This window comes from Manis javanica, chromosome 4 (genome assembly GCF_040802235.1).
Source record: "Manis javanica isolate MJ-LG chromosome 4, MJ_LKY, whole genome shotgun sequence".
Taxonomy (NCBI): domain Eukaryota; kingdom Metazoa; phylum Chordata; class Mammalia; order Pholidota; family Manidae; genus Manis; species Manis javanica.
Genome location: NC_133159.1, coordinates 48,242,237 through 48,265,894, shown reverse-complemented (window position 1 = coordinate 48,265,894; position 23,658 = coordinate 48,242,237). Strand labels below are relative to the sequence as shown.

Sequence of the window (23,658 nt, the reverse complement as noted above, 5' to 3'; positions counted from 1 at the left end):
TCTTCCCTAAATTCACACAGTAACTGGTGGGGCCAGCATATGAGCCCCTTTTTGCAATTCCATGCCCACTAAGTGACAGAGAACCACCATCCTTACATTCATCTAAGACTTTGTAAAATCTTCAGTTCTGAGTGATTTAAACATCAGACATAATTCCCAGCTCTCACCACCTTTTGTTCTATTTAAGTCTTACCTCTTCAATACTTCCTCCTCTTCCCAGGGTTCACTCCTATCTGACGTGCTAACTAGAAAAAAAGTTGCCAAGTTACAATCCGACTTGACAGCTCAAGAAAAGGGGCACAGGCGCCGTGGCAAAGACCAGCTCTATCTGACTCCATGACTTTTCAACCTCTGGCTGACCCCTGCTGTGTATTATCTTGGGTTTTAGTGACTTGGTAGTAATTAACTCTGAACAAGCAGCTCTGCTTTCATGGAGTTAAAAAAACAACAAAGTTTTTTTTCTTTCCTTGTTAACTAAACCATCTACAAGATAAATGTGTAGCCCACACTTGTTTCTTCTAAAATATCAAAGGCCTGATTAGTAAGTCATGTTCAGTCTCAGACTTTTCTCCAGATTCTTGGACATAATAGGGACCTGAAGGGAGGGAGCTTCTATTTACCAATATTCACCAACTTGGACATCCATTCATTCATTTATTCATTCAAGGTAACCTAGGAAGAGGGAACGTGGATCAAGTATAAAATATTCCTGGGAATTTTGACTCAACCAACCTACTGAATTAGAAATAACAGCAGTAAAGAAAGAGGAAGAAACAGAATCCTTCAGACCAGGTTGGAAACACTTTTTGAAAAGCCTACAGCCCCCACTCATCCCTGTGTTCTGTTTGGTGAAATTTTCCTGACAGTTGGTGGTTTTATTTGCCAGAACCACAACAAAGAGGTCCTTGAATTTCCCTGGGAGTGTTTCCTCAGACCTGCACCTCTCTAGACTGCACAAAGGTGTTATTGTCGCTGGCTCTCCGGGCGCCCAGCACCTGAGTGAGATCAAAGGCACGTTCTGATGCCAGCACGACCACAGTCTCGCCCTCCCCACATAACATTAAAGCTGATGATTAATCTCCTTGGCCCAGAAGGTCCCTTCCTACTCCCAAGTACAAAGCGGGGTGGGGGTAGGGACTGTACTTCCAACACAACCTGGCCGTAATACACTGGCATTTTATTGCCCTCGTTCATTACAACCAACTGCAGCTGCCCATCCAGCTCATTACAACCCAAACAGCTGCTTCATGTGAGCTTTTCATATCGCTAACAAAGTGTAGTAAGAATCCCCACCATTTCTGAGTGTCTGCTATGTACCAGGTATGCACGTACATAACTCATGTTATCTAGCGACCCTGTGAGACTGGCATTGTCCCAACGTGACAGATGGAGAATCTGAGGCTCAGAGAAGTTAAGTAGCTCACCTCAGGTCACAGGGCCAGAAAGCGTATGAGCAGATATTCAAACCCGTATCTGCATGAGTCCGAGGCCCACGCTGTCTCCATTACTCCACAGGCACATTATAATTGTGAACACCACACAGGCACTGAGGAGGATGTGATGGACATCACATGGAGCAGATGAGTGCTCACCTCTGGCTTCATAGCTTTGTAGCTTTGGGAAAATTTCTGAACTTCTCTATGCCTACTTGCCTCATGTGTAAAATGGGTACTGTAGGAAAAGGTGGTATCAACTCCTGGAATAGACAAGGAGACCTGAGAGGTGAGGACATCAAAATGTCACTTGCATTCATTTGGATTTGCTTCTGCTTAGAAATCTGAATTGAGTGAGTAAAAATGCCCTGACAATGACTTCATGGGAGAAACCAGATTAGATGTGTCCCTGTGACAATGGGAAAACACTTAGATAGGTTCCAATCAGCATTCAGTTAAGACAAGCTAAGCAGTATAGATGCTCATCAATGGAAATAAGGGCAGGTTGCCCTGGCGGGCCTGTGCTGCTTAAGGTGGACCTAGGCCTCTGTAGATCTCTCTCTTCAGTGGCAACTAAACCTTATAGCAGGGCTGCTGTGTGGAAGAAAGAGGTTGGGATTTTAAGAACTAAGTTAAAGACGTTATTTTGAAGTTCCATTTAAGACTTTGCCCAGGGAAACCAAAAAAAATGAAACGATTTTTTGAGGTGGTGGGAGGGTCAAGGAAATCTGTGTCCTTAAAGTCCAGCACAGTAGTCCCCTGTGGAAGATGTCCCTAACCCTGGTCCCTTTACAGAGTCAGTCACAGTCCCCTCTCTGTTCAACAATGTTAGTAATAGTAATCAACCAAAGCTAAGCCTTGTAAAGTGCTTACTTTATGTAAAGCACTTTATATAACCTCACTTCATACTCACAACGCTGTGAGCCATGTACTATAAGTTTCCACATTTTGCAGATGAGGCATCTGAGATCCAGAGGAGTTAAGTGCCTTGCCCAAGGGCCCATATTTAGTAAGTGGAGGAACTGGGAATGGAACAAATGAGGCTGGCTGCACCATCTGCATGAAACGGGCAGGCACGTGTGAGAGCACCTTGAGCAATGCCACAGGCACATAATAGATGCTCAATATCACAACTTCAATCTGAATCTATATTTGGGGGCCTTGTATTGTATTATAATAATGGTTATAATTCTATGTCATCAATAGGCAGCCCTTTATCATCCTTATGTCCCCAAGGTTTAACACAGCTTGCGACACAGGAACAGGGAACCAGTAAACAAAGAAATGTATCTATCAATGTTTACTCAACCAAGATATTTAATGGTAAAAAAGACTCATTGGTCCCTATAGTTACTAAGCAGTTTCCCATTGCATGCGATTCTGTCCACAGTTGCAGAGATTCTGCCCTGGATGGTATTCACTCCAGTCCTTGTGCATCTCCCCTCTCATCCCCCATTTACCTTCTTCCTCCTCCCCACTCTCCCCTCTATTTTACTCATCTGGGAAAAATCCAAGGAGTCGTCCATCTAAGTTTAACAGAATAATGACTTTTAAATAAAAATATGGTAGAAATGGGTACTTATCGAAATGGAATGCTTTCAGACTCATGCATTTAAAGAAGATATAAATTTTAGGGTAGGCACTAAATTTTAACTGCAATCTTGGAGAAAGCCTTTCTACTAATTCATGGAGAAAAATTAACAAAGTGAAAATTGCTTATCAGTGTTCTTTTGAAGTCATGATATGCAGCCTAATTCTATAGATCATCAGGCTGCTCCCAGGCAGATGGATTTATATTGATTGAGAGAGAGCTCAGTGGCCAAGGAAAACAGATACCCCTTTGTAGAGAAGACTTAGCTACCCATTAGCTGAGAGTGAAGCATGGTCACCTTGGATCTGATTTCACCCCTCACGCCTGGGCTCTCTGGCCAGGGTGATGCCAAAGGCGGACTCAATCCTTTTCACACTTTTTAAGAATCCAGCCTCTGGAAAAAGAAAGTGCAGGCAAATCTAAGCAAAGCTGCTGGAGGGAGAGCTGGGCTTTCAGTGAGACAAAGCAGAAGGGCAAAAAGGGGAGAAGTTGAGGGGTAAAAGGACCAGCAGATCAGATCCCCTCCTGGGCTGCCCCAGTCCCCACGGACTCACCACCATGTGACAAGAAGATGTTCCACAGATGACAGCCAGCCTTGATGTCACTGGCTGTCCCTCACAGGCAAGGCCATGCCCCCTCACATCTGCTCCAATCACTCCTATGAGAAAGCAAACCAAAACAAAATCCTCTTAAAAAAAAAAAAAAGAAGAAAAGAAAGCTAAAAACAAGCCTGAAGCACTCCTTTTTATAGCTGAATGACATTAAGAGAGTGTTCCATGTGCAGGCCAGTCACAAACGGAAACCAAAAGAATGTACTTGCCTATGGGAAACGTGGGGACACTGCTCTGGTTTTGCTTTCCTCTGCTCAGTGAACAGCACCCAACCATGTAAGAATAATAGTAACCGTGATTACAATAGCAAAGGCAGAAGCTGTCGGTGAGGTTGTGCTCAAGAAACACCAGGTGCTGTGCTGAACAGCTACATGTATAATCTTGGTTTATATCAAACCTCTCAAGTTGATGTTGTCAATGTCCCATACAGAGTGAAGAAAGGAAGGCTCACAGAAGTGGAGTGGCTTGTCCAAGGGCACACTGCTAGGAAGGAACAGAGCTTAATGGAACATGCTTTAACATCACATTTCAGTCCCAAAGAAGGCAACAGAATTGTTTGATGATTGAATTGTTTTTCTGGTATCTCTAGATCACTGTTCTTACTATTACTTATCACAGAACTCACAGAGTAAAAGAGAGGGTGACTGACAGACAGTTTTTTGTTAAAAGAATGCCAGACAGCACAGTTTCCCATAAATGGTATAAACTCAGGCTACTTCTCCACAAAGATCATATTCCTTAATGCTTGCTAGGCAAGGGAAGTTGCACATATAACAAGAGGGCTAGAAATACTGATTAGAGGCCAAAACTGTCCCTCTTTTATTCAAATATCCACTAAGTACCTCTATGCATAAAACTAGGTAGACTGTGACAGCTGCAAACACTTTTGGACTTGAAATCTTTGCAACATTCCTAATTACAACCCAGGCAGAAGTTGAGAAGTGCTCAGGGCAAGCATGGTGACTGGGATACAGGAGAGAACAGCCCCATTGACATCATCAGCTCCAGGCAATGCCATCCTTGCTCACCATCACTAATACTCAACGCTCTTTCCCACTCTTGGACCTTTGCATTTTCTCTTTCCTCTGCATGAAATGCTATTCCCCAACCTCTTTGCCAGGCTAACTCTTAGTTATTCTTAACTAAAATATTACTTCCTCTGAAGGTTTCCCTGATCCTCCAGGAAAGATGGAGTCTCCCTGATCTCATACACCATGGACTTCCCTAGCACACCAGACACTGGTAATTTTAAGAAGTCATACCATTTGCATCTTCTTCTACAGTAAGTTGCAGGAAGTTGAAACTGTCTTGCCCACGTGCTTAGCTGCCCAGCACCTGTCACAGTTGCTGGCACAGGGCAGGAAACACAAGTGTGAATGCTTGGGTACATGAGGATAAGGAAGACAAGTCCCTGTCCATGTGGGGTACCCAGTCTGAGGTGAAGGAGGGAGAACTCTAAATGGACATTTCAATGCTGGGATCTGAAGGACAGGAGGAACCTCAGGGCACCTAAGCTCACCTGTAAGGACTCAGGGAGGGTTCCCAAGGAGGAGGGTCTATGCTGAGCTCTGCAGGGCTTAGCCAGGGGTAAGGCAGGGTGGGGATGTTTCCTCAGGCCACCAATTCCCAGATGCTGAAAGCACTGTTTTGCTCAGCAAGCTGACCTTTCCAGAAAGTGGGATCTAGAGGACCACTGGCAGGTCTCTTACATTCCAACAACTTTGTAGGCTTTTCCAATGTTTTCTCTAAATTCTACCTTCCCAAGTATGGCACCTTGTGACCCTCTGCCATTGTTCAGAGGGCCCAGCAGCAGGAGGAAGTAAGACTCAAACTTTCTGTGTCAGTTACCACAGTAGTTAGGCCTGTTGGCTGTTATTAGGTGCACTGCTCCACCCAGTGCTGTGCGGCTGTCCCTGCACACTGGTTCCCAGACTCCAAGTCAGCCAAGGGCGACCAGGAGATCTGAGGGCTGAAGAAAGAGGAAAGCGAGACTGTGTCTCCAGCTCTTCTACATCAGGTGGCTGCTTCTCCTTCAGGACTTTAGCTCTGCTGACAGACGCCACAGCTCCCACATCTGCTGGTGTCACTGCCCTTGGACTCTGGTAACACCGCCTCCTTCCCTTGTCCCTCTAGACAAAGGGGAGCATCAGCGTCCGTTTTGCTGATCCCTGGCTTGGTGCCGGGAAATGCAGCCCTTCTTAGTTTCTTCATCATCTGGGTCACTGTTGTTGTCTATTAAATTCCTTTTTAAAAAAATACTTACAGTGTTTCATATTTTTCTGGGTGGACCCTAAGTGAAGCAGTTTCCTATCCAGGGCACAAAGGCTTGTGCAAAGGAAGGAACCCTACATATGAGCTAATTTATTTGAGCTCTTTGTGTATGCTCTCTTTCTACGTCCTCATTCTATTCTCACAACCATCAGATGGGATTGCATTGTTATCATCCTCATTTTATAGAGGAGGAAACCAATTCAAAATTGAAAGTAACTTAACCAAGGTCACACAGCTCATAAGCGGCAGGGCTGGGATTCACATCCAGGTAGTCTTTTGATTCCAAACTGCTAGTTCTTGGGTTTCTCCCCAAGATAAAAGTCCAATAAACAGGCGGTCAACCTTTCCTTATTTGTATATCTCCAAATATTGGGCTCCTGATGATACTGAGCCTGAGATCCTTAATAGAAAAAGGGTTGACCATGGCTAGTCACAGCATTATCAAGAAGTTCAAGGAATTCCTGACGATGACCCACAGTTATTGTTTCCACATACATAAAGCACACGCAAAGTGTATCTAACAGGGTCTATCAATACTGAAAGGGGCTTAAAAGTGGGGAAAAAAGAAATCTGTGGGAAATATTTCTTGTTTCTTCTCCAGTTAGCAGATTCATTGTGGATGTATCTAGACTCAGAGTCTGAGAACTAGTGTGTTATAATGAGAAAAGGATGGAATTTGGAGACAGAAGACCTGCTATAAAATGAAGAAAATAACAGTATCATATGGTTGCTCTGATATGGAGGATATGTTTAAAAATAACAGTTTGATTAATGGTAACTATGTCCCCATCACCATGACAATGACCCTCATCACCGACATCAACACAGTCTAAACTACTTTTCAAGAGACAGTTGTATGCTTTGCCCCTTTCGGGCAAACGTACCAGAAATCTAAGATAGGCTGGGTACTGTGCTAAGCTCTTTAAATGTTATCTCTAATTTTCACAATATCTATAAATGAAATATTCTTTCCCCCTTTCAACAGATATAGAAGCAAAGGATCAGAGTATCACCCAGATATAAGAAGCAATGCCAGAATGTGACCTTGTCCTGTCTGGTTCCAAAACCATGTTTTTTTTCATACTTTTTCATTTTATGATACTATAATTGTCTTATATAAAGAAAATACGTTGGAAGTATCAGTTCACCATGGAACATTATGAAGAGCTATGGTTTTAGAGTTGCAAAGCCGGAGTGTTAGTCCCAAATCTGCCCTAAACTCCCTGAAAATGAACTGTTCATTCACATCCACAATGAAGAAATGGATCACACACAGAGGTCCTTTCTCAGACATTCTCAGCACACAACAGACACAGTGCTTCTTAGAAAATACCAGCTAAAGTGTTCCCTTCCTGGAAACAGAAGGGCAGAAAAATGTCTCCCAAGAGCTTATATTCTCAAGTCCTGAGGAGACTTAGACAACCTCAGGTCAGGCGCATCTACCCCTGGGGGGAAGCAGGTCATGTCCAATTTCCTCTCAAGAAAGGTTCTGTGAACCCTGTTTCATGCCCACCCCATTCGATAGCATGGCTAATGCCCCTGTGGAACCACATGGATCTGAGAGCTGACATATCTCATTTTTCCTTTGCTTACATAGAGCTTGAGGGGCCACGCCTGAGAAAAGCAGCCCAAAGCGGGGAAAGCAACAAAGGGCAGGAGGAGCTCTCTCTTTTCTGAATAAACACATTTCATAGCCCATAGAGGAACCATGGACTGCATGTGTACATCAGGGAACAATTCACAAGATGAGATTTTGTCAAGCACAGCCCTCAACAGTGGTGGGCCCTTCATATGACTGTTCAAGTGTCAGTTTGCTCAGCATTCCACAGAAGACTGAAGGGGCAAAATTAGAAGCTGAAGAAATAGGCACCAAAAAAAAAAAAAAAATAGTGACACATTAAACTGCATTGTCCCTGAACCTTGCACAATGCTCAGCTGATGGTAGTTGCTCAATAAATTTTGTTGAATGAGAAAACAAATAGCAGACAAACAAGCTTACTGAGTTGATACATTAACTCAGTGCTTCTAAAAGGCTCCTACCCTTCAACACACCAAGAACATAGTTCCTATCAAGGAATATGTTGTAAAGCAGAATTGAAGAGGAAGATTAAAACTTCATGAACTCTCCTATTTACCCTTAGGAGCTGTCTCCCTCCCTCCCGCCCAACCACCGACCATTCATCCTTCCATCCAACATTTATTGAATATCTACTTTATTTATGTAAAAGAAAAAAGAGACTTCCCAAATGTTATGATTAAGAGTAGGTTATCCTGTAATTTATCAAACCACAGCTGCTTTGAAAACTTTAACTGGTTATATAGAAGAAAAACATACCAAGTTTCAGAATTTGTGTTATAATTATCTCCCACTTTATAGTTTTATAATGTACTTTATAGCTTGAAAAGAATCCTCAAACACTGTACTCTTCATCTAGCCTTTATAAAATTCTGTGATATGTGTTATATTATTTCCAGATCACAGTTTAAGAAACTGAATTTCAGAGATGTGAAGCAACTTCATCAAGTTTATTTGGTTTAGGGGCAAAAGAAGGGCTCAAAAGAGAATTTTCTGTCTTCTAGTCTAAAATATTTTCCTCGTGTTTGAAAAATGAAAAGGTCTGCTATGGATGTGCTAGTATCTTGAAAAAAATCCTTTTGAAATAACAACCTGAAAAACCTTCTCTGAAGAAAAAAAGGATGAGAAGGGTTTTGAGCATTACCTTAGACTAGATCAGCTTGAGACTCTCGAGTCAGCCAGTTGGAGCAATGGACTGATAAATTTCAATGGCTGAATGACTAAGAATGTTAAATGATTAATCAAAGACATTTTCTCTACAGAGGACCAAAAGCCCATCTAAATAGAAGAAGACTCTTAATTCTACTTTTTTTGATAGATATTCATTTTATATAGAATATAATACATGGGATTTCATTATAGCATTGGGCTTAAAGATATGGATTCATTCATTGTGTGACCTTGGTTAATTCTTAAGTCTTCATTTCTACATCTGTACAATTGGAATAACAGTATCCTCCTCATAGGATCATTATAAGAATTAGATGTGTTAATATGTGTAAAGTGCTTAGACCAGTGCTGCCCATAGAACATTCTGAGATGATGGAAATATTCTATATCTGCACATGTGGCAACAGAGCACTTAAAATGTGGCTAGTGCAACTGACAAACTGAATTTCCTGTTTCATTCAGTTTTAATGAATGTAATTAATGTAAAACACCACATGTAGTTAGTGGGTACTGTATTGGACAGAGGAGGTCAGAACATAACTAGCACTCAATGAATGTTTATTGTTGTTTTTATGTTGTCCTCAGACTTAGGCTAGAACTTTCCTTACGGGCCCTTGGGCAACGGCCTAGGTCTCTCAAACCTCAATATGCACATCTGAAGATTCTGAACAATAACACCCACCTTACAAAATTGCTGTAGGGATTAAATGAGATTTATATGGAAAGTATAGTACTTAATAAATGAGGGCTGGTAACTCAAGTACCTACAGAAGAGCTTGGCAAAAGTGTAAAACCTTTTACTTGCTCCTAAATATGCCTTGCTCTTATTCATGCCACGCAGCATTTGCCCATGCTGCTCCTTCCACTTATATAATTCTTTACATAGTTCACCCCATCCCTTGACAATCTACCTGGGGAACATCAACTCCATTTTGACAACTCAGCTCTTATATCAGAAGACTTTTCTAACTATGTCTTCCCCATTTCCCAGGTATCCCAGCCAGGGAGAACCAGCCAAGCCCCTTTCCCTGTACCCCAAGCCTGGACACTGTACAGATTCTATCACTGTATCTATCATTTATTTGTTTGCATAGTTTAGCTCCTTCTACTAGACTATGAGAGACTGGGACTGGTCCTAACACCACTGGGCTCACTCATTTTCACTGATGTTGTTGTTTAATAAATAAATAAATGGATGGGGTACAACACATGTACAATAGAGCACAATATATTTTCTAGATAAAGGCTGCAGATTTAATCATAGACAAATGCTCTGTGTCTTAAATATGACTAATGGTAGAAGGTACTGAAGAGTTTTGAATAATAACACATGGGTAATAGTAAAATTATTACTAGTAAAATAGTAAAAAGGTAGTAAAATTACTACTAGAGCATCACAACACACCTTGTTTAGAATCCTCAAAATGGTTGTTAATGAGTAAAGGTCTTAAGATCTTTATGATTATTGAAAGACTGCTTTGTCCCTGACACTTTGCAAATATCCCTGTATTGAATTCTTTGATGATCCTGAAAGATAGTTATTAACAGACTGTTTTACTAATAGGGAAAATGAGACCAAAGGTTTTTAAGTAACTTGTCCAAGATTCTGCAGAGAGAGTGAGGGCAGAGGTATTTAAGTGTGCTTTTACCCACCTCTACACCCCAGGAAGCTGCAGAAACTAGTTCCTTTCCTTTCAACTGCTGTAAGAATTCTAAGTATTCAGGGATGCAGCTGAAGTCAGAGCACTTCCAGGATTTATTGTTACAGCCACTAAAGCTAGCCCAAAGTATGCATCTCAGCGAAGGGGCATGAAACAGCTGAAGAGATTTCTGTGATCCTAGTGTCTGATGAAGTGTCACCTTGGCTTTGAAAGAAATGTGGTTTATAATTCACCCATTCTAAATGCTGAAGTAGTTTATCTTAAAAAAAACTCATATGTGATATGTCTACAAAGAAATGTTACAAACCTTGACAGGCTACCACCCTCTCCTCCACATTCCACCCTCTGCAAAGCCAGAAAGATAATAAGGAAGGTCCTTGTCTAAATGAGAGGTGGACAGACTTCTACTTGAACTAGTTAGGGTATAATAATTAAGAATGTGGGATCTCGTATTGGACAGCCAGATGTAAAGTCTGGCAATGTGCTCTAATCATGTAACTTTGCTGGGCCTCTGTTCTCTCACCCACAACATTGGAATGATAACAGTGTATAGCTCACAGGGCTACTGTAAAGATTAAGTGAGCACAAGAGTGACTGGAACATAGTTTATTTGGTATATTTTTGCCATTGTTTCTAAGGACAACCCTCAGTTTCTGTTGTTGACAGCAAGGCAGGCATGAAAGCCTGGGCACTTTATTTCAGCATGGTGCACGCTTTGCCAGAGTTATTTGGATTTACTTAGATTGAGTGGAACACTTGTTTTCTGTACATAGCTGGTGACAGAGCAATCGGGGGCCCAAGGGGATAAGGAAGATGAGGTACCAGATAGTAGTAATAATCCAGGCTGACATTTTAAACATTGCTGAGAATAACCCAAAAGCTGTTTCTATCTCTAAAAGCCACAGTAACATGTAGCATCATTTGTACTGCAGTTCATCTTGGCAATGGCATGTATCATTTCTGTCTAAATACTATCCTCTTCTATGACTTGCACCAATCCGAAGCCAATAGAGGGCCAGAGAACAAAGAACAGACTTTTAGATAACTGGGTCTCACTCCTCTGTTCCTCTCTTCTACCCAGAAAGATCAAATCTCAAAGGCAGACTAACATGTAATAACTCAGAAATCTGAGCCTTAGAGAACACTAGCAAAATTTACAGTAAAGCAAAAACTTGATTTCAGAAATTCCTTTCTTCCTAACATCAACACAGTCTCCAGATTTTTTGGACATTCTCATCTATGACCTCATAAAAGACAATTTTTCACTTAAAGGCATTAGACATGGCAAAAGGGTCAGGTTGAAATCCTATCCAAATGGCCTAGTTAACTCACAAAAATGACTGGCTTTCTAAATAAAGAAACTAAAATTAAGAGAAATGACCCAAGTACAACAAATGAATCTTATGGAATGCTTAAACAGATCTAAAACTATGGCTCTAAATCATACAGCTGCCTTCTGATACTTTATAAATTAATTCAGCAGCTATGTATTGATCCCCAGTGATAAGCCAGGCACTGTGTTAGGTGCTAGACATCAAAAAATGGAAGTTGTTCCCTTTTATTCTATATGATCCCAGTGTAGCTGGAGTGGAAAGATATATCGGCAGACATTTTTAAGGTAGTATGGAGCAACCAATGACTCAGATGTGGATTAGTCTAATGGAAGTGGGCAGCCCTGGCCCCTGATCTAGCTTGGATGGTCAGGGAAGACCTCCTGAAGGAGGAGAGGCAGTTTTATCAGTCAGCAGGCAGAGGGGGTGGGGAGGTAAAGGCATATCAGGTAGACGTTGAGACAAAAACAAAGATGAAACAGAGACAGTCAGATGACACAAAGTTGCTATGCCACGGAGTCTAGAAGATAGAATCTTGTATTCTGAAGAACTTGGTGCAAACATCCAGGAGTCTGAGTCAGAATGATCTGCCTTTGAGTCTCCACTCCACCCAAGTACGCTGAGCAATTTTTGATAAGCTAAATGCACCTTTTCAAGCCTCAGTTTTCTTAGCTCGAAGGTGGGAATAATGGCGTCTCCTTTATAGGGTCATTATTCCCGGTTTTAGCACTGTATATCCAGTCCCAACACCACTACCACCAGTCCTGAGCAAACTGGCTGGTTATTTCCCATGTAAGCCAAGTAGCCCTACGCCTGTGATACAGGAACTGCAAAAGTATATTTTAGTGTCCAATTTCTCCCATGAGAAAGCCGGACTAGGTTTTCTTCAACCTTTTCTTGTCCCCAAATGGTCTCATTTATAAAATTATGTAAAGGCTCTTTGAAGGTGGAAAAGGAACCAGCAGCCCTGACAATCCCCTCAAAGACACAGGAGCAGACCTGTGAGCTGCTGAGGAAAATGCCAGGAGACAGGATTTGCTCAGACAGAATATAGGGTACTTGAGCTATAGCAGGAGGCATAACATTTCAGAGTCAAATATCTTAGTTGGCGGGCTAGCTCTCCCCAGTCTCCGGTGCCAAACTCAGTACCTCCTCCCATGGTATGAGTTTCAGTTCCATCAAAAACTTCCAGAGGTTTTGTGGGGTTAGTTGAACATTGACAGATTCTTCAAAGCCTGGAATTTACTCTGAGAGCCAAAACCAGCCAAGTTTCTATGGGGTTAGGATTTCCCCGAGGAAAGGTCACTGGACCCACCTCACCTAGACTGATTCATCTAACCTTGCCTCAAGCCTTAGACAAGGAGACAAAAAAGAAAAATAGATCCTGCAGCTGGATCCTGATTCTATGCACCCCTCCAATCCCCACCCCTGCATTCCTGGGAGAGTGGGGGGTGGTAATGTAAGGCGATCCCCCACCACTGGATAAGAGTCAGGCCAGAGAGTCAGGGAATTAAGTGATATGCAGAACAGCTGGAGAGAGAGAGAAAACAAAACAAAACCAAATTTGAGAAGGATAAGGGCCCAGGGTTTTAACACAATGAATGACATGTGGCTGAAACAGTTTCAAAGAGAACAAAGGCTTAGGTAAATAAATAGGGTGGAAGATGAGAGCAAAAACGAATTACAGAAAAACCCCACAAGGAATATACTGGCAGTTTTCAAAAACTGCAGTTGAAATGACATCTCTGCTTTAGCAGAGATCACGACTCTGCCTCTCTGCCCACTTGTGCACCTGCTCAAAGCCCACCTTCTTGGGACAGCAGCCCTCACCAGGCTTTGCTCTCCTTCCTCATACCCATCCCAGGCTCTATGGGGTAACGGGTAATACCTAGGAAGGGCTCTGACTTCAGGGAGACACTTCCAGGCACCACCACCAACTCACTGCACCTAAGGCAAATGGGCTAGATTTCTCGAGCCTCTGATACCTCATCTGTAAAAGGGAAGTGATGAATTCAAAGCACAAGTGTAAAAATTCTATCTTGTCTTGAAGAATAGTGCTGGCACATGTTAGGCTCTGAAAGCTATTCTCTCCCTCCTCTGTTCAGAGGATTCAGTTCAAGAAACATTTACTGAGCACAAGTCTACATCAGACACTGTAAGGGAAATAATACTTGAGAAAACATAATCACTGACCTCTAAGAGTTTATAATCTGCTGGGAGCCAAGACCACTGGTACACAACAGACTGACAATGGCTGCAGCAGAAGGACAGACAAGCCCCCAGCAGGAGGAACAAATTCCTCATATAGATGCAGGCAGGCTAATTCACCGAGGCCCTCCTTTGACCTGATAATTACAGCTGTCCCCCCACAGGGCTGCAGACACCCACTCCTGGTCCTGCCTCATTCCACCTCAAAAACCCTCAACTCTTTACATCACATCATCATAACTGCTCATGTTTGTGTAGTATCTACCCATGCCAGGCACTCTTCTAAGTGCTTTACATAAATTATTTAATCCTCATAACTAAAGTTATGGTGCCATCTTGGAGATGAAAACCTGAGACCCTGCAGGTTAGGTAATTGACTCATGATTCGCACAGAGAGTAGCAGGTGATGGCGTGAAATATGAACTCAGGAAGTCTGGCTCCAGGGAACATGCTTTATTCCAACCACTAGGCTATTGGAATGGTGTTATGTCTATTCTTGTATATGTGTTTAGTTATATTTCTATCCAATATATGCTGTAAGTCCACACTGTTTTTCACAGTTCCTCTGCTCTTTCTAAATTCTGCATTTCAAAGGTAAGAAATTTTATTTTCTTTTTTATTGAAGCATAGTTGATATACAATCTTATATTGGTTTCAAGTATACAACATAGTTGTTCAATAGTTACCTGTATTATTAAATCCTCACCCCAACTTGGGTAATTACTATCAACATAGGAGGATATTATAGAATCACTGACTGTATTTTCCATGCTGCACTACCATCCCTGTGACTGACTTAGATTATGGTTGAGAATTTTTGTGCCCCTAGATCCCCTTCACCCTCCCCACCAACCTACCCACTCCAAACCTTCTCACATGGTAACCACCCCATCACTTTTTAGTGTCTATGAGTCTACTGCTATTTTGTTCATTTTGTTTTGTTTTTAGATTACATAAATAAGTGAAACCATATGGTATTTGTCTTTCTCCACCTGGCTTACTTCACTTAGCATAATACCCTCTAGGTCCATCTATGTTGTTACAAATGGCAGAATTTCTTTCTTTTTTATAGCTGAATAATATTCCATTGTGCACATGTACCACCCCTTCTTTATCCATTCATCTACAGATGGACACTTTCGCTGCTTCCATATCTCAGCTACTGTAAATAATGCAGCAATAAACATAAGTGTGTATATATCTTTTTGAGTCATGGATTTTGTTTTCTTCAGGTGAATTTCCAAAAGTGGAATTGCTGGGTTGTATGGTATTTCCATTTTTAGTGTTTTGAGGAACCTCCGTTTCCACAGTGTCTCCACTAATTTACATTCCCATCAGTAGTGTAGGAGAGTTCCCTTTTCTCAAACTCCTTGACAACACTCGTTATTTCTTGTCTTTTGGATAATCACTATTCTAACTGGTGTGAGGTGGTACCTTATTGTGGTTTTGATTTGCATTTCTCTGATAATTAGCAATGTGGAACATCTTTTCATGTGCCTGTCAGTCATCTGTATTTCTTCTTTGGAAAAATGTCTGTTCAGGCCCTCTGCCTATTTTTTAAAATTGGGTTTTTGGTTTTTTTTTTTGGTGTTGAAGCATATGAGTTCTTTATATATTTTGGATGTTAACCCCTTATTGGATAAACTGTTTAGGAATATATTCTCCACAACTGAAGGTTGCTTTTTTGTTTTGCTGATGGCGTCCTTTGCTGTATAGAAGTTTTTGAGTTTGATATAATTCCGTTTGTTCATTTTTGCTTTTGTTTCCCTTACCCAAGGAGATGTGTCCAGGAAAAAAAATCGCTCATGCTTATGTTCAAGAGATCCGTGCTTATGTTTTCTTCAAAGAGTTTTATGGTTTCATACCTTATGTTTAGGTCTACAATCTGTTTTGAGTTTACTTTTTTGTATGGAGTCAAGCAGTAATCCAGTTTCATTTTCTTGCATATAGCTGTCTAGTTTTCCCAACACCAGTATTGAAGAGACTGTCTTTTTCCCATTGTATATTCATGCTCCTTTATCATATATTTATTGACCATATATGTGTGGGTTTACATCTGGGCTGTCACTTCTGTTTCACTGATCTATTGGTCTGTTCTTGTGCCAGTACCATGCTCTTTTTACTACTGGAGCTTTGTAGTATAGTATGTAGTCAAAGGGAATTTTTAAATGATTTAAAAAATAACCTCAGCCCACCATCTCAAAGCACCCCATAGGCAATCCCAGAATGTGTCCAAGTCAGTATTGTTTCCTTGTGAACTCCTTGGAGCACTGACTCCCCAGGCCTTCTCAGCACAGGCCAGAGGCAGTGACATGATGAAACAGCCCTTCCAACTCTGCAATGGCCCAGAATAGCTGCCAATGGGCCACTGTCCCCCAAAGACATCCAGCCCTTCTCATGATCCATGTCCTCCCCACATCCCAACATATGTCGGTCACCAGGTAGCCTAAATTCCAACTGGCTTGCAGGTGCTCCTTTCTCCTTCTTCATGCTGTCCTTTTCCTATGGAGCTGTGTGGCTAGTCCTCATCAGTTCAGGCTACTGTAACAGAATACCACAGACCAAGTGGCTTAAACAATAGACATTTATTTCTCACAGTTCTGGAGGCTGGAAGTTCAGGTGCTGGTGAAGGCCACTCTTTTCTGTTTACAGAGACTATCTTCTTGCTGTGTCCTCACAACAAAGAGAGAAGGAATAAGCTCTGATGTGTTTTCTTATAAAGGCACTAATCCCATTCATGAGGGCTCTATCCTTGTGACTTAATTACCCCCCAAAAGTCCTACCTCTTAATACCATTACACTGGAGGTTAGGATTTCAACATATTAAATTTTGGGAACACAAACAATCCATTTTTTATTTTTCAGTACACATTTCTGCTGGATAGGTCCCTAAGAGTAGGACTGCTAAATCACAGAGTATGGAGATACCGCAAAATTATTTTCCAAAGTGTTGTTCCAATTCATATTCCAGAGCAGTGTTTATGCATCACATTTGTTCCATATCCCCACCAACACTTGGTATTTTCAATCTTTTAATTTTAGCCACTGTGGTAGGTGTGTAGTGGGGTAATATATTATGGTTTTGATTTGGATTTCCTAATAACTAATGAGGTTAAGAAACTTTTCATATTTTATTGTTTATATGGATATCCTCTTTTCTGAAAGGCTATCCAAGTAATTTCTACCATTTTCCTGTCAGCATGGCCATGTTTTTCTGATTTGTAGAAATTCTTTACATACTCTGGATACAAGTCCTTTATCATATATATATATTCCAATATATATAATATATTCTTCTTCCACTCTGTAGCTTGCATGTTCACTCTTCAAATGTCACCTTTTGATAAAAAGAATTTCCTAATTTTAATGTAGTCCAATTTATCAACCTTTTCCTTCATAGTTGTACTTATACTGATGTTCCATTAAAGAAATATCTGCCTATCCCACAGTCATGATCTTCTCTTAATTGACTTTTGGAAATATTACTTTTTACATTTCACAGTAGGCTTATAATCCATTTGGAATTTATTTTCATGTATAGTATAAAGGGCCAAAATTCTTTTTTTTTTTTTTTGCATATTGATAGCACTATTTCATAGCACTAATAGCACTATTTCATTGAAAAAAGCATCCTTTTCTCACAACTCTGCAGCACTTCTTTTGTCATAAATTAACTGAAAACATAAATTAACTGTGTGAGTTTTTTTCTGCACTTCTTGATCTGTTTTCCTCTGGTTTATTTGTCTATCCTTGCCCTAATACCAGTTTTAATTACTTTATAGCAAGTTTTGACATCTGGTAGCATTAAGTCTTCCCAATTTTGTTCTTCAAGGTTGTCTTGATTCTTATTGGCCTTTTACACATAGGCTTCAGAATATGATTGTCAATTTTCACCCACTCACACACAAATACACTAGTATTTTTTTTTTACTTTTTAAAAAATTTTTGTATCATTAATATAAAATCACATGGGCAACGTTGTGGTTACTAGATTCCCCCCATTATCAAGTCTCCACCACATACCCCATTACAGTCACTGTCCATTAGCATAGTAAGATTCTATAGAATCACTACTTGTCTTCTCTGTGCTATACTGCCTTCCCTGTGCACCCCCCCTATGTTATGTGTGCTAATCGTAATGCCCCTTATTCCCCTTCTCCCTCCCTAGCCACCCACCCTCCCCAGTTCCTTTCCCTTTGGTAACGTTAGTCCATTCTTGGGTTCTGTGAGTCTGCTGATGTTTTATTCCTTCAGTTTTTGCTTTGTTTTTATGCTCCACAGATGAGTGAAATTATTTGGCACTTCTCTTTCTCCACCTGGCTTATTTCACTGAGCATAAAATCCTCCAGGTCCATCCATGTTATTGCAAATGGTAGGATTTGTTTTCTTCTTAAGGCTGAATAATATTCCATTGTGTATATGAACCACATCCTCTTTATCCATTCATCTACTGATGGACACTTAGGTTGCTTCCATTTCTTGGCTATTGTAAATAGTGCTGCAATAAACATAGGGGTGTATATGTCTTTTTAAAACTGGGATCCTGCATTCTTAGGGTAAATTCCTAGAAGTGGAATTCCTGGGTCAAATGGTATTTCTATTTTTAGTTTTTTGAGGAACCTCCATACTGCTTTCCACAATGGTTGAACTAGTTTACATTCCCACCAGCAGTGTAGGAGGGTTCCTCTTTCTCTGCATCCTCACCAGCATTTGTTGTTCCTAGTCTTTTCTATGTTGGCCATCCTAACTGGTGTGAGGTGATTTCTCATTGTGGTTTTAATTTGCATTCCTCTGATAATTAGTGATGTGGAGCATCTTTTCATGTGCTTGTTGGCCATCTGAATTTCTTCTTTGGAGAATTGTCTGTTCATATCCTCTGCCCATTTTTTAATAGGGTTATTTGCTTTTTGGGTGTTGAGGCATGTGATTTCTTTATATATTTTGGATGTTAACCCCTTGTCAGATATGTCATTTAACACATTATCTAATATTTTGAATCGGACTGCAGTGAATCCACAGACCATGGGAAGAATTGTCACATTTATAAATTGAGTCTTCCAATGAATAAACATCATATATTCATAAGCTATTACGGTAAAGGTAAAAATTCAAACTCTTTAAAATGATTCTGTCTTTTTTTTTCTCAATAAAGTTTTACAGCTTTCTGCATAGATGTCTTTTCACATCTTTAAATTTATTCCTGGTATTTGATTTTGATACTGTTGTAAATCTTGCTACTTAAAAAATTATTTTCTAAATGTTTATTTCTGGTTTACAGAAAAAACTTTCTTCTATTGACTCATTACAATAGCAACCCTGACAAAATACTAATTTTGATATTTCATCTATAGATTCTCTGATATTCTACATGTGTATATTTGTGCCATCAATGATGTCAACTTTCCTTCTAATCTTTGTATTTTAGTTCATCTTTCTTGGCTCAGTGCACTGGCTAGGACCTACAATAAAATGTGGAATAGAAGTGGTGAGAGTGGAAGCATACTCCCTGCCCTTGTATTAAATGTTTATCAGTCTCTTTTTGTTTAATTTTTTAAACCCTTCCCTCCTTTTCCACTCCCACTGCACTGCCTTTGTTCCAGGCTTCAACATCTCTGACCCCAGTGCTGTCTTATCCTGAGTCATTAACCTTACGGTCCTCAAACTCTCTACTTAGAAGCTATTACCATAAGGGTAAAGATCCAAACTCTTTAAAATGACTTTCAAGGCCCATAATAACTTGGTTCCCACATATATCTCCTACACTTCTATTTCAACAAGCATAAAATATACAATGGTTATACTGAAATACCCAGTGATGTGCAGCGAAAATGGGTACCTCCCACTTCTGGGTTTCAGCACATGCTGTCTCTGTCTCTCTCTCTCTCCTTCTCACATTCCTCTCTGCTTGTCAATACTCACCTTCTCCATCTGATAAATTCCTTTCTCTCTTATCCTATTCATCTTTTACATGTCAAAGCAACACCACTTTTAGTGAGGAAGAAATCTTCCTGATCCACACAGGGAAAAAAGAGTTTAGACTCCTGTAATATCCCATACATGCTTCAATCAGACACTTCCTATACCATATCATGACAGTTTACTTGTTTGTTTCTACAATTAAATCGGGAGCTTCTTGAGGGCAGGAATTTTGATTTGTTGATATTTGTATCTCTAGTTACAAGCACAGTGCCTGGCTTTGAGTGAAGATATGTTACCTGTTGGTTGAAGGAAGGTAAGAGAAAAGAGTTTTTTTACATAATCAGCTATTATTTCCTACTGTAAACATCTGCCATATTTAACTATGATTCTAAGTCAATAGTGCTGGGTGTCAGCCTGAGAATAGTGCCTGGACTTCCCTATAGTGTGTGCACTCTTTGACTTGTGTTTTCTCAGCTTTTGGAGGTCTTTGGTTTTGCTTATTTAACTTCAGGCTTCATGCTCTGCTTCAAAGGATGAATTCACTGGATCTCTCCACTAAAGATAATAGATTTTAATCAATGCCCAGCTTAGAAACTGGAGGAATTATTGTCTTGAAATTAAGAGCTTTTTTTAATCTGCCAAATAAAAGAGAAAATCATTTCAAATTTTAAAAGACACTTTTCAAACATTCAACTTAGTAATAGCTAGGAGACATACAAAGAAGACCCAAAATTTTAGGTAACTCTTGCCTAATCGATGGATTTAGGAACAAAAATGTCAAATGCCCTATCTTCTTTCCAAATCCCCTGGCTTCAAGAAGGCTTACAGCCATAGTCCTATTCCAGGCTACCCCTTCTTTGCTCTCTCCTTTCCCCAAACTGTTGTGTATAGAATTATGTAAAGCCCTGCTTGGAATAAGTCTCTTGCTTAAAACCTCCAATGCCTTGCCAAGGCCTGGGACAAAGAGGGAGAAGCACAAGCTTTACAGCATGTTACTCAGGGGCTGCCCACCTGTCCCCAGCAATTTCACTTTTATATCCATATCTTCCAGGACTCCCTTATAGATATAACAGGTTTCAGTCAAAATGAAACACTTATCATTTTCCATTTCAATGTCTTCACTTGTTTTATTCTCTCCATCCAGAAAATATCCCATTGCTTCTGATGGAGAAAAATATCTATTATCCTAGGTTAAGTTCAAGCTATGCCTTCCCACTTCCCTGAAGGACCATGGTAGTCATTCAGGAAGTTATCATTACTAGTGATGTGGCCTTCAGCAAGCTGCTGGAATTGATGTGATTACACAGGTAGACTATGCCAGCACATTTCTGTCATACTGAGGCCATTCAATAAATATTAGTATCTTTGTCCTTCTCTTGCCTTATTGAGTCTTCTCTGTTTTCAAATTCCTATAGAAGTTAGTCCACATTATCTCTTTACATCAGTCTTCGCCACAGTGCTTAGTATGTTGTTTATAAACAAACCCAATGACTAATGCATATGCTCATTCATTGACTGAGTTTTGTGCGAAGGTCTGAAGTTACACAGATGAATGTGACCAGACCATATCACACACAACAAGCTCACAGTCTAAGTGGGGAATGCAGTAATGTAATCATCTATTCGAGTGTTTCAAGATTGCCTATGTGTTACATTTAATGATAGAGATATGCACAAGGGGAAGAATTATTAGGCCACATGCATTAGGCTGGGCAATACTGTTATACCACAGTAAAGCAAATAATGTCTGAGCAAGAGCCACATTATTTGGGTGTATTTAATATATTTCACAGAATTGAATGGTGTGGGCTTTTCTTTACAACTTTTAGCTGTGAGAGGCCTGGATATAGAAGGTGTGTAAATTTTTCACTCATAATACTGATACTGGTGGGAGAAGCCTCAGGGCTTCTCAATGGTGAGTCACAAGACTGGTACACTTTTAAGTCTCTATGCTAAATTTAGGCCAGGAATCCGTAAAAATACAGATCAATGCACTAACACATTCACAGAACAAAATGTAGGAGCCTTAGCTTTCCCCAGACCTGAGTATTTGATTCAAAGGTTCTCCATGTTTTCTGTTTCTTGGGAGGAAAAAAATCAAATAATCTATGGCTAACTCAGTTAGCATGGGCTTGAGTAAAGCTATATAATAGTAATAGGGGCAGACCTGGAGTCAAACAAACCAAGCTGCCTGAGTAGGTCTCACCCTTCCTTTTACAGGGGAGTGACCAGAATGCTCACAGACACACGCTCCCTGTCCATATTAAGTACTGTCTAGGTAAACACTTTGGTCGTGCCTAGCTCATGGGTACACGTACCATGCTGGAAGAGCTCTTCATTTCTCTGCTTTAAAAACAAAAATTTTTTAATGTACTCTTTTCATTAGCCTGAATTCAATTTGACTCTTTCTGGGTTATATACAAAGTCTGACTGTAACCAGCTTGAGTTAGACTGCCCCTCCCACTATCTTTTGATTCCAGTGGGAAAGTCCACCAGGCTCACGAGAGGATTCAGTATCCCAGACCTACTACTCAGAATCTGTGGTAGTGGTTGTGAAGCCTCTTAACTGATCCCTTAGGTAATTCTGTGAACTCAAGCTTGACAACCACTACAGTAAGTAAATAAGGGTAGAAATCAGAGGTTTTAAGAACACCTGTATGTCATTCTAAGCATACATTAGTGTGAATTTAATTTACTATGAATGATCAGAAATAATCTAAATAACCTATTTTCTTATGTTGCTCCTCTAAAGGTTTTTTATTCTCTGATGCAGGAAACAGTCATTTCTAACTAAAATGGGAACAGACAGAAGTCTGCTATCATCCACCAGGTAAACCTGTTGAGATCACATTAATCATGGCTGAATATATAGAGCACTGCCAGCCATTGTTCTAAGTGTTTTATAGATTTTAGCTCATTTATTCTTCAAACAACTCTATGAAGTAGATACTATTATTATTCCCTGTTCACACCTGGGGAAACTGAGGCCCAGAGTGTTGACTTCCCAAAATTACACAGATAGCAAGTGGAACTGGGATTTGAATTAGTTATGTATTCTTAATTACTATTCTGTTTCCTCAATACTTTTCATTTTCACTGTCTTCAGAAGCCAAATTCTTACATCCAAGTTCTAGCACAGAGCATGATAAGGATTAGAGTTATGGGGAGCTGGGCTTGGGGTGATGCTGCTGAATAATGATGAAAAACTAGTGTGATTTGTCTATATTCCCAGAAATGCTCTTAATTTCCCCAGACATCTACCCTGGCTGCAGGGTGCCATGAGGCAATCCTCAAGATACCCAGTGGGGGGAAATTAAAAAACCAAGAAATCAAACAAATATTTTGCTTTCCTCTTTAAAACGACTTATATAAATGCATAGTTAAAAGTGAAAACAAGGAAATTAACCAGGTCTATGGAGAGATGATAAGGAAGCAGCCAGCAGTTTGGATGTGAGGTTGCAGCCAGTGGGTGATAAACAGAGATGTGCATTTTCCCACCAACAGCTGCTGATGCACAAGCCCCAAAGTAAACAATAGTATTCAGGGATATTATATGCACGTGAAGCACCATGTGCTGGGTTTCTGTGCCGTGAAAAACATTGGACCTTTGGGGTAAGCCTACTCATGTGGTCAATGACGCAAGTGCAAAATTGGACTTTAAGACCCCAAACACACAATTTTCCAGCACTTCTGTATCTTGTGAATCTGGAGTGGGAAGTCTTTCTAACAGGTGGTTGGCAGTATCAGAATCTGGGGCTGGGTTATTCTTGGGTTTTTTGTTTTTGTTCCCAGGTTCAACAAAGAAAAGCAGTGGCTTAACAGTCATGTATTAATACATAGTAAAACAAGTGGAACCTTCTGACTAAAAATTCCCTCTGAATACCAGA

The 23,658-nt window shown here is 40.4% G+C and overlaps 1 protein-coding gene across 9 annotated transcripts in view; it reads right to left on the bottom strand.

Moving 5' to 3' along the window:
* FGGY (FGGY carbohydrate kinase domain containing) overlaps nt 1-23,658 on the bottom strand; it is a 409,199-nt gene that overhangs the window by 172,858 nt on the left and 212,683 nt on the right. For all 9 annotated transcript variants that reach the window (XM_073234008.1, XM_073234011.1, XM_073234012.1 and 6 more), the window contains exon 8: nt 3,579-3,682. In XM_073234008.1, coding sequence (XP_073090109.1) covers nt 3,579-3,682 — 104 coding nt within the window. The remainder of the gene's footprint in view (nt 1-3,578; nt 3,683-23,658) is intronic.